At 39.1% G+C, this 16,447-nt stretch overlaps 2 protein-coding genes across 2 annotated transcripts; both read left to right on the top strand.

Moving 5' to 3' along the window:
• The first annotated feature begins 9,899 nt into the window (after positions 1 to 9,899).
• Positions 9,900 to 11,263, top strand: foxq1a (forkhead box Q1a). The gene has a single exon (XM_028021864.1). The coding sequence runs from the start codon at positions 10,070 to 10,072 to the stop codon at positions 10,820 to 10,822; it is 753 nt and encodes a 250-aa protein (XP_027877665.1). The 5' UTR covers positions 9,900 to 10,069; the 3' UTR covers positions 10,823 to 11,263.
• Positions 11,264 to 12,531: 1,268 nt separating this feature from the next.
• Positions 12,532 to 15,924, top strand: foxf2a (forkhead box F2a). The gene is made up of 2 exons (XM_028019731.1): positions 12,532 to 13,818; positions 14,909 to 15,924. Exons 1-2 carry the CDS (start codon positions 12,879 to 12,881, stop codon positions 15,088 to 15,090), a joined length of 1,122 nt encoding a protein of 373 aa, XP_027875532.1. The 5' UTR covers positions 12,532 to 12,878; the 3' UTR covers positions 15,091 to 15,924.
• Positions 15,925 to 16,447: the final 523 nt, after the last annotated feature.

The following is a 16,447-nucleotide window of genomic DNA, read 5'->3' on the forward strand; positions in this document are numbered from 1 at the left end:
GCTCTCGTAGTTGGAACACACACTGCTGTAACCATGCTGTAAACAGTCTCTGTTCACAGGCATTATGAATAACCTCACAAACGTTAAGTATTCAACTTAGCTGAGGTCTTGTCAAAAGAAAGGATCCAGAACAGGTCTGGAAGTGAGTTGCTAGGAAGTGAATGCCATTTAACTTTGCTGTCAGGTTGTGTTTTACTCTGCAGAGTGTTCTGGCATGACAGCTTGGCAGTCCTCCAGTGGAAGTGCTGGTTTTATCTATTCCCTCCATTTTTTAACATAAACATGCTCCACCATCACAGAAATAGATAAATGTTACTCCATGCACATGCAGTTTCTTTCGTGTACTAGTGAAATGCGTTGTTTTACCGAATACGACAAAACCCGAATCACTTTGGGTTACTTTCCTCTACCAAAAATCTTATGGAATTGGAAAATGTACTTAATTAAAATAAAAAAAAAATAAAACAACAAACAACCCAGAAGGAAAACAGCAAGAACTGCTTTGTGGCAAAGTAAATACCAGTTAATATTTTTAACTTTGCTTTGTGATGTTTTGTAGAAACAAAGCAATTAAACTTGGTAGACAACCCTGGCAACAGCAGCAACAAATATAGCCATCAAACACTAAAAATAAAATGGGATCATTAACATTATGATCGCTCTGAAACCATACAACTCTAAATCACTTTGACAAGATGGCATTTGGCCTTTCAATGACTCTTTTTGGAGTAGGTGTGAATAAGGTGTGTGTTAGAAGATCAGTGTCGGTTTCGTGCAAAGCGAACAATTTACAGGCACTCACCTGAAGGGAGTTCCTCCTCTCATTGGCACGCAGGGCCCTTTGTTGTCTACACGCCAAGCCATTACTTTTCTCATGCCTTCTTTTTTATCTTGTTTGAAAGTTACCCAAACAAGACCTGCAGACTTAGTAACTTTGATATTATCTAAGCATGCTTCGCTTGAAGGGAATCCCAGTGCACAGGTTTTTCCTTTTTTTCGTTTGTTTCTTTTTTAGGACTGGAGTGCCTGTAGGCAGCAAAAACAGGTTGAGCACAGTTGGAACAGGTTAAATCCTGTTAACAGCTTTGAGATATTTTTGTTCTGTTTTCAAGCAGTTGCTGTGATTCCACATGTGAGATGTCATTTTTTTATTTATTTTTTTATTTCAGGCTTCATTAAACAATTAGGCACCAACAAACTTGAACATTTTTGCCCATCAAGATTCCACATACAGACTTCTGAAAAAGGACTAAAATGTTTAGGTACAGGGCACCAGACCATGACCTCACACAACTGTTGTCCATTCGAGATTAAGGTTGGAGATGTCTGACTTACGGTCATACAAGTGCAACACACAAAAAACACAATAATTAGATGCTTTGTCTTGTACAGTTTAAAATATTTTGAAACAATTTTGGTTTTTCAGTAATTTTTATTTATTCTTTTTTTTTTTTTTTACATCTTATCTTGTCACATCCACAGGTTTCAATATTTTTGTTTGGGATTTTATGTTATCCATTAATGCAGAGTGGCACATAGCTGTGAAGATGAAGAAAATTGATTCATAATTTTGGAAACACAGGGCAATATTCTGGACAGAGCATTCCAGGAAGAAAACCTTTTTGAGGCTGACTTAACACACAGGCAGAGCTTGACTTTCCAGCAGGACAACAGAACTGTTATATAAAAGATTTTTACTGTGTTCAACATCCTAATATGGTGTAAAAGTTTAAACCGTATGCTCATATGAAGAAGATGTGTGGTTTTTATCACCAAAGACTGGTTAGTGTCTTTGGTAATGCAACGACTAATGTAATTAATTGAGTTGTTTTTAAATATCATGTCCCTCTCACACTGAAAAAAAATTTGTTCTATGACAACATGCAACACCAATAAATTACATAGATGCCTGAGTAAATACAATACAATTCAGGTCAGTTTATTTGTATAGTGCCAATTCACAACACACATCATGTCAAAGTATGCAGAAAACAAAAGTCAATTCAATCAAATCATACAGACGGATTTCTAGAAAAGTACATATTCCAATTAATCAAACATTGCAGTTGAGTTCAGTTATTTATTCAAATTGGTTAAAATGTTGTTGTGTTTCAATGGAGCAATCTTCTAAAGATTTTTCGGCACAAAAAATAATTATTTTTCTTTTAATGGTTTACTGGCCATCACTCAGACCAGTGATTACAATTATCTGTAACCACAGGGATCACAGAATGCCACAAGATGTAACTTTCAGAAAACACCTACATACAGTAGATTGTAATAATTAGATCTAAGACCTAATGTTAATTTTTCCTCTAATGTTTTTCCGTGGGAAACTGTAAACTGTGAGATCAGGGAAGGTGATAAAACTGGAGAGCTGCTTCATTGGTACGCTTCATTGGCACTTAAAAAGCATATGAACACAAAGGAATGGTACCAAAACTCTGATTAAACTTTATTATTTTACAATTGCAGTTAATCTGCAAAAATTGTCCAAACTGTAACAGTTTCCGTTACAGTGTTGAAACGGCTCTTCCTTTGCTCCCACACTCCCTGCTTTACACAGATTGCAATGTTTAGTCATCATCCAGTGATGCTGGCAGTGGTTTTGAACCTCTGTTGCTTGTCAGTAACAGCTTATGGGTGTTTGTCTGCACTAAGAGAGACTCAGCACAGACATCACTACAAACAGAAACCTTCAGATAACAAACAGAGAAAGACTTGGTCTTTTGATTCTTTCTCTGTCATCGCCAAGGCTGTTATGATGTTATACCAACGATGTTTTCTGAACGTTCTGTGATATGTTTTTGGCTGAATTGCTCTCATTTTGCCTTTTTAAAAATGATCGGTTTGAGTAAGTTTATTTAAGAGAAGTTGAGAATGTAGGCTGCTCTACAATATGGCTTGGAAGAAGTTCAGATGTCTGCTTTTTATTAGTCCTTCACACAGGGCATCTGTGCTCACCACAAAGCCTTGTATGCCTGACCTAAAATAACTTCCAGTGAGCATTTCAAACATGGCTGGTGATTAAGAATCATAATTTTGGTATGCATTTACATTCAGACATCTGTACTCTGATACCCCTAAATAAAACCCAGTGCAGCAAATGGCCTTCAGAAGTTACCTGAGCAGTAAATAGTGTCCATCTGTGTACCGCGTCGGTTTGTTGGTGAAAAAAGGGGATAGAAATGACATTAAGAAAACCACTTCTGAAAAGAATTTATATGGTTTCCCTTTTATAGTCGGCCATAAGTCATTTGTGGACGCAGTAAACTTGTGAAAGATGTGCTCTGACATAATAGGTCCAACACCAAACTTATTTACCTACATGCAAAAAAACGGAGGAGTGGGGGAAAGAAAAAAGAAAGTAAAGGAAAACAACTATCCTAATGTATCCCAATGTGCATATCATGCTTGATACCTGAGCATTCCCAGTGGTGAATGATATTTTCAGTGGTTTAAGCATCATCCTGTAGGGTTGTTATTTTTTCAGCAGGGACAGAAAAAAAAAATCAGTTGATGGAAAGTTAGATGGAGCTGAAGACATGGTAATCATGGAAGAAAACCTGTTAAAAGCAGCACAAGACTTCAAACTTAAATGTAGGGTCATCTTCCAGCAGGATACCCTGAACATATAGCCAAATGTACAAATGAAATGTTTAGATCAAAGTATTCATTCCTTATAATGGCTCGGTCAACATCCAGACCTAAAGTAAAACGAGAATATGTGGCAAAACTTGCAAAAATGATGTTTGCAAATTATATCCATCCGAAGACAAATGCCCATAAATATCAGCTTCTGAAAGTGCAACGCTGGCAGAAACATGGCAAAAAGACTTTCTACTGCAATCACTGCGAAAGAAAGTGACTCAGTCCCATTTGAGCCGTTGCATTTAATCAAATAAATACAATTCACTTTTTAGCTTTATTTCACATTTAGATCACTATTTTTTTGCTTCAAAATGACATGTTTTGTGTTGGTCTACGACACAGAATACCAATGAAATACAATGATAAAAACTTAAAGGAGCATAAGTGTTTTTGCAGGGTTGCAGAGTGGAAAAGCTGGTAGCCCTCCTGCCTTGCAGCTTTTCCACTCTGGGTTTGAATCCTGGCCAAGTGTCTTTTGGAATGAAATTTGCATATTCTTCCTGTGCGTGCACGAATTCTCTGTAGGTGTTATAGCTTCCACCCACAGTTCAAAAACATAACTGTTAGGTAGATATGTCTGTCCAACATTGTCATTATATGTGAGTGTGTATGTGCACGGTAAGTAAAGGGGAATAAGTATACATCTTTATTTTAACTATGCAATGAGTGCTTATAAGCTAGCAAGGTCCACTGCTATAATGACCTTGAAAGAACGACAGATCTTTATCGCAGAGCCATTTGGCACCTGTTCTTTTTTTTTTACTTTATGTGTTTATAACCCTCTGATTACCATCTCAACAGTGAAAGATGGGATTTGGCCTGAGTTCATAATGACTGACTTACTGAAAGGTGAAGACTTCAAAAAGAGTACACCAGCACCCAATTTTTGCATTTTTGACAATGTTACAGCCATAAATCAAAACATAAATCCGGGTGACCTACACATACTTCTGGTCGTTGGAGTATAAAACTACTTTTAATACATACAAAAAGCCTTTGTGTGCAAAACTGGGGATAATCTCAGATGCTCCTCACAAGATCAGAGCTGGTGAAAGTCAATGGAAGACGGTTGTGGTCCTACCCGCTGTTTAAAAGTGTAATTAAAATTTTACCTAAATCCCAAGTTTCTCCATAATATTTAAGCTGTTGTGCAACACACCAAAAATACACCTCAGAATGCTTACTCAGTAGCTAATTATAGATTTCTTTCTGTCACGTAATGACAATATGCTGACATGGTTTCAGTCTTTAACTTGTAAAAACATGTACATGTATTCAGCAGCCATCAGCTTTTAGCAATGTATAGAATATTAACACACTGAAAGCATGTCAGCATATTATCATGACCAGACAGGAAAGAAAACTATAATTAGTTGTAGAATGCATTTTGAGGTGTATTTTCAGTGATTTGCACAACAGCATAAATAATATGGGGGAAACTCTTTGGATTTAGATTACATTTTAATTGCCCTTCTAAGGAGTGGGTAGAACAATAACTGTCTTCCAGACACTGACTTTCAATTCTTCTAATCAAGGGCAAGACATCTGGCCATCTGAAGTCATTCACAGTTTTGCACGCAAAGGCTTTTTGTTGTTATTGAAATCTTTCAGATAGAGTTGCTGACATCATCATACGGTTAATTTTGGACAAAGTGGTATGTGCTGCAGCTTTTTACGTCACTGAGGAGCTAATCAATGTTTCAATGGTGTGCTGACCACTCCTAATTTGTTGAGCGCATTAAAAAAAAGATGATAAGGCTAAGTTGATATTCACACTGCAACACCTCTGAACATTTTGTTGTGTCTTGCTCTTTTTGAGCTGTTTTTAGCAACAGCTTAACTCCATACACATCTAAGTCTGTTTACTCTTCCTCATACTTTCAAACAAGGGATTGGAAGAAATTCCATTGCAAACACTTAGTCAAGGGGAACTTTCTTGACTCATTTCTGTGTTTCTTTAAACAAATTCTAACTGGGTAACTTAAAGAAAGTTGACTGAACAACAACACAAAAGTGCAACTTAAAGGTTGCTATCCGGGCAGTAAAACACATTGCTGGTTTGATTTCAGTCTCAAATGCACATAAGTCTGGTTTGTTACACTCCTTAATGACAAAGAAGGGGAATGAACTTCTGAGCCAGTTTATAGGCTAGAGATTACAGGTTACAGGCTCTCTGCAAGATCAACTTAGTGCTGCTCGACAACTGTACGTTTTTAGGTTTCTGTCCAGGAAATTATATATTTGCATGCTTTGCATTTGTGTTCAGAAATTTTTAAATAAGAACAACTTGTCCTTTCATAGGACAAGATCATAAGACAGCATCATAATGGAGCCTTGGCGAAAATTCAAACTGGGAGACTCGACCAGCTTCACCACATCATCTAATCACTACGCCCGACCGCAGCCAATCCGGTCCGGAGCTTCACGCCACTCCAGCCAATCGTCGTCCAAAGACACCTTCAAAAGTCCAAGCTACCCTGGAGTCTTCCTGCTCGTCAGCCGCGCTTCGACCCACCTCCTCCCCTTCTCCACCTTCACCATGAGGGTTGTCCTCCAGGATCCCTTGTGCTCTTCCTCTCCAAGCTCCGCTCCACCACCAGTTTCGGTCCCGGGGGGGAAGACTATCCCGAGCTCGCCGAGCAGACCACCTGCTCACGGCGATCCTCGGCTCACGGTCTTCTGCCGGGTCCGAGCACCAAAGAAATTGTACCATTAAATCTTTTTAACTGCTATTTTCTTCTCCATGTGAGTCTCTCCAGATTGAAATGCCACAAGGAGGAACTCATCCTTCAGCTACCTCTGGCCATTCATAAAACATCAGTCAAACTGGCCATGTCCTATGCATATGTGAACTTGGAGAAGCCTGCATTGGAAAACCAATTGAGATGTCCATTGGAACTCAGCTGGGTCTGTATGAAGTGCTGCTCTTTGTGCTGAAGATATCCAATTCTTTTTTTTTTTTACCCCTCCAGGGGGTCTTTTGTGGGCTCTAGTGTCCCTTATATGACAGTGGGCTGACAGGAAATGGGGAAGGAGAGGGGGGAAGACATGCGGCAAACATCGTCGGGTCCGGGAGTCGAACCCGCGACAGCGAGGACTCAAGGCCTCCAAATATGGGTCGCGCCAACCGCTACGCCACCACGGCACGCCCGAAGATATCCAATTCTAAAAGGTCAAACACATTGGTGGCATATGTCACCTTATCAACTTTATTCTATTTTCATTTGTAAGAGCTACAAAAGAAACCACCCATGGGTGAAGTTTAGTGGTCTGTTAAGTCTCTGTGCACTTTATCGTGACTTGTCCAAAGAATGTTCATGGGAAGAAATAATGTGCATGATGCACCACACGACAATCTCCCAATCAAAGTTTTGTACAGTTAAGCCAAAGGTTATCCATACCTTTGGCATATTTAGGCTTCAACTTATTTTAATTTAGTATTTTAGTGTTTGATGAGAAATTATATGTGTCTTTAAAAAAATAATGAAATGTATTTGCTTGTGACTTGAATTGTTACTTGCACGGAAAGACTTGAACATTAGTGACTTAGTCCAACTCCTGCTTATTAATACTCATACACACAATAAAGACATCTATTTTGAAATCTGCGTGGGGAGGTTTTATTTACTTTGGCAAATGCCTGGAATTCCCATGTGCTTTCCAATCAAATGGTCAGGTGTACTGTTGCGCTATGTTTTGCATGTGTGGGAGTGGTATGTACCAAGCCGTGATTATTCACGTCATTGTTTTCCTCATTCCAAAATTTCCAGACAAGTGTCAAACCCAGAATAGCAGACATTTCCAAAAGTTTGATCTGAAATCTCAAAATCAGTTTGTCTGTCATGTGCACGACGATGCTTTCATAGCTATTTTACCGTCGGTGCTGTTAAAAAGGAGCCATAGTTGACATACTTGTGCAGCTCAGACAAAAACTTTTTTTTTTGTACCGAGGAAGTTTTCACCATAACGCTTGATAATGTGTAAGCTTGAAAAAAATTAGTTCATGAAAGGGGAAGATGCTCTCTGATTGTGTATCTGCTCAAATTATTATTATTACTATTTCATGTAATACTTTTGTAATTCAAATATTAGAAGACACAAAGTGAAACTAGCAAAGCAATAACTTTCAAATTGAACTACACTGTATTGAATTTCTTTGTGGGTGCCAAGAATCAATTTTTTTGTGCAGGCAAAAAACTGGGCAATGGGTGTAAGTAGAAAAGAAACAAAGACATAGAATGTTCAAAGCTTGGGGAAACTTCTTCTCTTCATAGAAAATACATTTTCACAAATGAAGTAATTCTGACACTAGTTAATGGCAGAATATGTTTAGAAAATTATACTATTTTAGAAACACACTTCATACTAATACCTTAGTTTGTCTTAGCTTAGCAACGTGGTGTTTAAATATATCCATAGATCGCACTTTGTACGCCTTATTTACACTGTGCATTCATACTTGAAATTCCAGCTATGACGCTATAACTTACTGCTTAAGCTCTCCTTCAGCAAATCACAATGCATGAGAGAACTCACAGAGTTGCACCCTGTGCTCTCACAAGCTCCTACTTGCAGAGAAGCAAACAAATACCTACTGTTTGGGCTCCTGTCATTGTGTGGTTGGCTTAAAGGAATCTCCACTTGACATGCCACCATTGAAAATAGTGACCTTACCACAGCTTCAGGTGTCACACTTAACACAAACAGATTACTACATGGACAATCCAAACATCCACACCAGTACAAACATGTGTAAGCAACAGTGTTAAACCATGGTTTGCACACTCCTCTATGGAAGCAGTTGGTGACTATGTGTTTCGTGACTATTATGTCAGCTTTTGTCTGCAGGTGTGTCTAAAAGGTATTGTTTTTCAGATAATCTTTTGCTGCTGGAGAACCAAGAAGAAAGCAGTGTTGGTGTTTGTTTTTAAAGAGCGACGGTGACTCTTAAACAAATAGTTATTTTAGCCGAAACAAACTCCCAGGGAAATATATGACTATGAGGATAATTTGTTGAAATAGTAAGAAAACATAAACATTAGCTTTAAGGACTTTAAGGCAGAGTTCAGACTTTAATTGGTTTGTTTGGTTTGTAGCCTTGACTCAAATTGTCTAAAACCGAGGTTTTTCATTTAGAGAGAACATAAATCGTTGGAAGCAATTTGTCATCAATCATCCTCTTGGCACTGAGCAACAAGATGAACAACACTGGTTTCTAGTCTGGTTGTGAAAGCTACAACCTATAGCTGACAGATTTGATGTGGCAGATCATGAGTGCATTGAACTGTCCAAATATTGATGGCACAAGCAGCACTTCTGTTGATTTGTTTGAATGTCATACTAGTAAGTTTTAAACCCACTGTAGGAATTTTTACAGTGCTTCGTAAAAATAGTCACACCCCTTGAATCGTTTCACATTTTCTCCTGCTACAACAACAAAGTTAAAAGTATTTTATTAGCATATAGTGTGAAAGTAACATGTTTATAAAGTAGAGAGAAACTGAAACATGGTTTATTTTTTCTGTAAATAAAAATCTAAAATTTGTAGTCACCCCCTTTTACTCTGACAATTCTAACTCCTCAATAAATTACAGTGCAACCAATTCCCTTCAAGCAGGGTTAGGTTAAAACAATTTCTCAAGCTGCAGACATCTCACAAAGCTGAAATGTATCATGTGAAACTGGAAAGGGTATAATATATAGATATAGGATATCTCCATAACTGTGATGCAGACACCACCATGTTTCATCGTAGGAATGGTGGGTTCAAGATGAGCAGTGTTTTTTTTTTCTCTGTTTGTTTGTAGCAAGTGGGATTACTTTTGGCTTTTATTTAATAATGACTTCCTTTTTGACTCTTTCCAAAAGAACAGTTGATCTAGGGAGCTTCTTCAAAGTTTTGATGTGCTTTTTGAACACGTATCTTTATTAATGCTCTTATTGTCATGTCACTAACTTACAGTAGAGAGTTACGCCCCCTGGTTGTAACAGGTGAGATAGTTCTAGAGTGTTTGACTGAACACGTTCAGCAGGTGCGATGCTGAGAGAAGTTGTCTCTTTATGTTTGTTTTATACTACGTGATCAGTCAGTATTCATTTATGTTATTCTATTCACTGTTACGCCAGTACTCTATTTGTAATACCTATTCAGATGGTAAACATGCATTTTTCTTTCTTTTTTTTTTTTTTTACATAAAGCCCCGCCTTTTTTGGGTTGGTCCTGAGGTGAGGATGATATAAACAATAGTCCGTAGAGTAAAGGTGAGATGGGCTGTTGCGCTCTGGCAGGTATGACTGGAAAGACACTGGCCCTGAGAGACTCTCCAAGGCACCGCGCGTCTTGACGCACAAACCACCTTTACGCAAACAGCTTTTCTGCGCTTTACGCTGGATCTTGCAACTCATCACCTCTATCAGCATGAAGTTAGAAGTGTTGTGTGGAAACCATGATATGACGCAGCTTGAGATCCCCGTGGATGGAAAGGGGAAAGAGAAGTCCGCTCTTTCTGCAGAGGAGGAGTTGGGGTCCGATGGAGACTGCGTGGCCCACAGCCCTCCACTGGTTACTCCAAGTGGGAGCAGCAAATCGAAACCATACACACGGAGACCCAAGCCCCCTCTTTCCTACATCGCTCTGATCGCCATGTCTATCCGAGATTCCCCCACCGGACGTCTGACTTTGGCGGAAATAAACGATTACTTGATGAAAAAGTTCCCTTTCTTCAGGGGCAGCTACACCGGCTGGAGGAACTCTGTGCGACACAATCTGTCTCTGAATGACTGCTTTCTGAAAGTGCTCAGGGACCCATCCAGGCCCTGGGGAAAAGACAATTACTGGATGCTCAACCCTAACAGCGAGTACACGTTCGCTGATGGGGTGTTCCGGCGCAGGAGAAAGCGCATCAGTAAGCAGTTCAACCGAGTGCAGGACGTGTCGGAGAGCGCAGAGGATCCTCAGGGTACCGACAAGACTGACCCAAGCAGCAAGACTGAGCCCCGTCCCAAGTTTACAAGCTCATTTGCTATTGAGAGCATCCTCAGCAAGCCTTTCAAAAGAGACTCAACCAAGCAGCCATTTTACCCTGCATTGATCTGGCCATACTCTGAACTTATGCTGCCTCACTCAAGTGCATCTGCTTTCCCCCATCCGTTTAGCTGGGCTGCTCGTTGAACCTGGTGCTGGAATGCTTTTCTTTATGAACAGAACAAAAGACAGACTCATTTTGTTACTGTTTGTATTTTTTTTTTCTTGTTTGAGAATTGAAAGTCATCAGTGAGTGATGCTTTAATTTATTACCTTATTGATGCTGGCATGTTTTTTTTTGTTTGTTTGTTTTTTGGTTTTTTATTTTATTTTATTTTATTTTTTACCTTTACAGGCCGCCTTTTTTTATTTATTACTTTGTTGACAACAATTAATTGTAAATGTGACTGTGTACAGTACACTAACACTTTTGTTATTTGATAGTCAAAAAGTCTCAAAATGCACTTTGTTTTCTTTGTCAAAACCTCTATCATAAAATATTTAAACACAGCAAAAAGAAATAAACAATGGTGTTGTGTGTCTTATTCTTATTGGAACCAATAAAAAGCTCCTCAGATACCAAAGCAATAGTGTTCATTTATTTGTTTGCTCGTTTATATAAATCTTGGAAATTTTGATGGAGTTCATTTTGAATGTTGTACTATTATTAAAACATTATTTTTTATTCTGTCCATCTGTCCGTCCATCCATCCATCCATCCATCCATCCATCCGGGGCCTTAAAATCAAAGCCTCAAGGTTATGTGTCCTGTACATTTTAGATGCCTCTGCTTCAACACACTTGAGTCAAATAATCAGGTAATTACTGATGATGTAATTTGGTTCTTTGATTCATGTGTGTTGGATCAGTGGCACATCTAAAAGTTGCTGGACATCAGATCTTGAAGCCTAGATTTTGAGACCCTTGGTATATACCTTTGTCCTTGCAGGGTCACAGAGGCCTGGTATGTATGTCCAGCAGTGGGTCAGAGGAGATACACAATGGACAGGTTACCGTTCCATCCTGTGCAACAATGCAGACATCTAAGATCAATTTTAGAGAAACCATTTGACCTGTCAGCCAAGCTTTTGCACTGTGGGAGGAAGCCGGGGCACAGACTGAACCCACAGTGTTCAAATCCAGGATCGTCTTTATCTTTCTGCCAGGCAACAGTGGTGCCAAACAATTATAACAATTGGGGCAATTGGACTGTAACTTTGCTGCCAAAGACCACTTAACCAATGCTTAACCAATGTTTTACATTAAGTTGGGGAGAGGAAAATAGGTTACATATTTCCAGGTGCAGGGTTGTTCATTTTGTCATTTATCTATGAATATTTTATGTTTTTGTTTGCTTTAGCAATTTGCTGGAGAGTCTAATGAAACACTTGAAATTCTGTTTTTGCTGATATCTTTTGAGTGTCACCTGACACATGAACATCAGTGGACCCCTTCAATCCACCCTCTAAGAAAGCCCTTTAAGCCCCCCTCCCCTTTCATTTTTTGAGCGATTTTTCATTTAAAAACAATTCTTGATTAAGAATTAATTTATCAAGGGATTGATTTCAAACTCAAGAGGAAACACAGCACATGGAATCTGTGTTTGTGGTATTCCTATACAAGCTACATGCTTTGACAAACTCAACAAATAAAATAAAAATATTTTTTTTAAATAAAATCCTGTCTTGTAGATAACACAGTAGGACTCTAATACTAAACAACTTCTGCACAAACCGTCAAAGATGTCATTTTTGCAACGAAAGATATTTGGTTATCAAATGTGGACAGAAATACTTTGAAAAGTGAATCGTGGGTGGGGATTAGTCTTGCTGTAATGCGCTGTGTCCGACTCCTTGTCTGGATCTTGGCCAGTGGGGCAGGGAGTATTTCCTGATTTCTTGCAGTGATTTGGGGGAAACGCAGGATGTAATGGGGCTAAGGACACAGAGGAGAAAACGGATACAGTCGAGTTCTGTTTGGCCGGGTAACAAATGCACAAGTGAAGTGGAATATCTTTATTCCTCTTGACATAAAGGATCATTGCCAACATGGCCAGTGAGACGAAAGACGGCAGAGGACCGCTTATTGCCACGGCTGTAAACCTCGCAAAGCATTTTAAAGAAACTTCTTGAAATGCTGCGTCAGGAAAGCGGAGTAAACTACGTTATACAGGGAAGGCTTGCATTCAAACAGAACCGTGAACATGACTGCTGAGATGCCTCAGCAGCAACAGCTGGATCCCTGTGATTCTGCGCGCTCCTGCGCCGCGCTGCTCAGCCCGCAGCCAGACCTGGAGAGCGCTCAGGGCGCACTTAGAGGGAAAAAATCCACCACCAGCTTGAGGCGCCCTGAAAAGCCGCCCTACTCTTATATCGCACTCATAGTAATGGCAATCCAAAACTCACCGAGCAAAAGAGTAACTCTGAGCGAAATTTATCAGTTCCTGCAGGCCACATTCCCCTTTTTCAGAGGATCGTACCAGGGATGGAAGAACTCTATTAGACACAACCTGTCTCTCAACGAATGCTTTATAAAACTGCCCAAAGGTCTGGGAAGACCTGGAAAGGGTCACTACTGGACCATAGACGCAGGAAGCGAGTTCATGTTCGAGGAGGGGTCCTTTCGCCGCAGACCGCGAGGATTCCGGAGGAAATGCCAAGCTATGAAACCAGTGCACAGGATGATGAATGGCATCGGGTTTGGCGCGTCCATGCTGGCGCAGAACTTTGATTTCCAGTCTCCTCAAGTTTCAATACCATACCACAGTAACTACAACCTAGATTTAGTGGGTAGTGCAGTTCAAGGGGGATTTGAAGGACTTGGAGTAGGCCATCTCAACCCGCATATTTCACCCACCTCCCTGACATCCTACGTGACGGCATGTGAGACAGCATCTCCCACCAATTATTACCCAGGCAGCGGCAGCAGCAGTCCCTTACACTCTTCACCAAAGACAACAGCCACTCTGGACCGTACATGTGCGTATGAAAATGTCGCCTCGCACTGGAGCGCACCCGGGGTGTCCTCACACAGAAAACAGCAAGCTCTGCCATCAAGCTGCAGCAATCCCTCTGCAACTTCACCTTATTTTTTGCCTCAAATCCATTTTCATCATAACACACGAGAATCATCTGAGGTGGCAGGTAAAAAATCCACTTAAAGAAAACTGTGATATGATGCTGATATCTGCGCTGCAGTTTATTTACTTATTTGGTGTTGGCTTGTCTTAAACGAGTTTAGAATTTTTCTCCAGTATATTTTTAATTTTGAATTAAAAATGTGGATGTGTATTCTAGATATTTTCCGGTAGTGTGTTTTAAATATTTGCTTATATTTTTTTTGTATATAATGTTCGAATACATTTCAGAAAATAACGGCTATTTTCACTGAAAGTCTTCCAAAAAAGACGATGATTGACCCTAAATGTTAGGACGTCAAACTGTAGGTGAATTATAGACGCTTTTTCATTTGTGATACATTTAAATGTTGATAGTTTCATTCCATTTAAAATGGCACCTGTCGTGAAATTTAAAAAAAAAAGAATAACAGATGAGTGAAAAGGAAGCTGCATAAACTGCTCGAAGAGAGATCTGGCTACATTTCAGGGCCTCAAAACTGTGTGGTGCAATTTGAGAAGATTTTTAATTATCTGTGACCTTTGGTATGTCCTACATATGCTGCACCTATGCCTTGTCCCTATTTTTGTTATAAACAGCACACGCAACTATAAAAATACATAGAAGATGCAATAAAGTAGCAAATTATTACACAAATGATGCTAAGAAGTTACATCACTATGTGGACACTCAAACACAAGGAGACAAAATTATTATCTTTTAACTTAGCTTAAACTTAATTTGCATAATATTATATTTAAGATTGAATTTGAAATAACATTGCCAAACTTTTGACTAATTTTACTAATTTAGGCATGTTTAAGTTGAAAAAAAGTTTTCTACAAACTACTTAAAACATTTTCTTTAAGTCATGGAAAGCATAGTCACTTCTCTAACTCATTTGCAAAAAGAGAAAAAATATTACAATAAACAAGTTTAAAAAAAAACTTTTTGTAGCAACAAAAACAAAACATGAAAAATCTGTTGGCATTTTTTTAAAGGGCTTTAAAAAAAAAAAAGCTTTAAAAAAAGCTGCCCTGTGTGGTGTGTGTTGGTGTTGCTGCGGCAACGCCCCCACACACATGCTGATCCTGACTTTGGTTCTGTTTGTTTCCAGTGGGATTGCCTCGATATTGCAGCCCCTCAGCTGTTCGAGCGCCGGAAAGGAAGGATTTCGTTTTGAACCTAAATGGAATCTCTTCCTTCCATCCGAGTACCGGAGAATCCGATTATCCTCAGCTTCATCACCACCACAACCACAGCGACTGCCAGGACGTAAAGCCATGTGTGCCTCGATGACCACATTTATACATAGCCCATATGCGCGTTATTTTCCTTCCGTTCAATGATTGTCTTGTTTTCAATCTTAGACTCTTTCTCCCTTTTCTACACCTGAACAAAATACAAAATTTTAATTTATCTTTTGAAGTCTATTTGAAATACCCAGTTTCTAATGCTTATTCAGTTAAGATGTCATTTTATCCACTCAGCTCTCCACCAAACTGCAAAGTTCAAATCCTTCGATCCCATTGACTTGTTCTGCACTGCCATCTTGAGGTGTCTAAATGTAAAGACAGGGTTTCTGGGCATTAAGCAACAGCCAAGTTGTAATAAAATTTCTGGCAAAAGAGGCGTTAATGATGCGTGCATGCTTCTACAAGAAATTCTGGTTTCGTCGAACTGGTAATGTGCAGATGCAGAAGTGTGAGTGCAGCTAGCTAAAAGTCAAAGGCCGAAGCTATTCTCGAATCATCGTTTAAACATTCTGAAAACATTGTTATTTATTTTTTAAGAATTGTGCACGGGGTTGTTTCACTTTCAGCAACCTGTTTCTTTACTGTGCATAGTACTGGAAGTTAAGCTTCATGTGAGTTAAAAACCACAAATGTGACACTACTATTTCTGTAGAAGGAGGAAAATTAACAAATTAATATTTTTGGAGGTTGAATATTTAATTTTTTGTGGATACTTGTTGGCCTAATCCTTGCATGTAAATAAAAAATGTACAACTCATTGCTCATCAAACACCGGCTTTACAAAAGTTAGAATCTTAATTTTCAGCTACTCACATCTAACTTTCATGATAATTGTTGTAACACACCAAAAAATAAAGGTAATGTATGATGATTTTGTTCATCAGTGGCATTTCATTGAATTCCTTTTTAGTCTCCTCAGGTGTTTGCTTCAGTCTTTTGTCCTTACAGTGTTTTCAGGCTGTCAAAATAGGATTTGGAATGACACTCCAAATAGCCTGTAATGAAGGAAAAAAGATAACAGAGAGCAGAAAACATGCATGTTGAACGTATTGATCTGTACTGAATTGGTAAATTGCTGCCGGGTGAGTCCTGCATTTCTCCAATATTGGTAAATGTGTGAAGCTTTAGATCAACCAATAATCAGCCAGTTTCTGAAATAGCTCAAAGGTATGGCTCATGAACCATCAACTGCCAATCAAGCTTAATGTACATGGGCAGAGAACAACACAGTGTTATAATTCTGTCAATAGAATGACAAAGATTTTGACGTGATCAACAGCCAGAAAGAAGAAGAGGAGGAAGAGGAACGAGGCTGTGACAGAGAAGTTAGGAGGCAAAACACTGGAAGAAGCCAAGGACATACTGTATGCTCCAACATCACCAGGCAATGGATTGTGATC

The sequence above is a fragment of the Xiphophorus couchianus genome, chromosome 6 (assembly GCF_001444195.1).
Source record: "Xiphophorus couchianus chromosome 6, X_couchianus-1.0, whole genome shotgun sequence".
Lineage (NCBI taxonomy): Eukaryota > Metazoa > Chordata > Actinopteri > Cyprinodontiformes > Poeciliidae > Xiphophorus > Xiphophorus couchianus.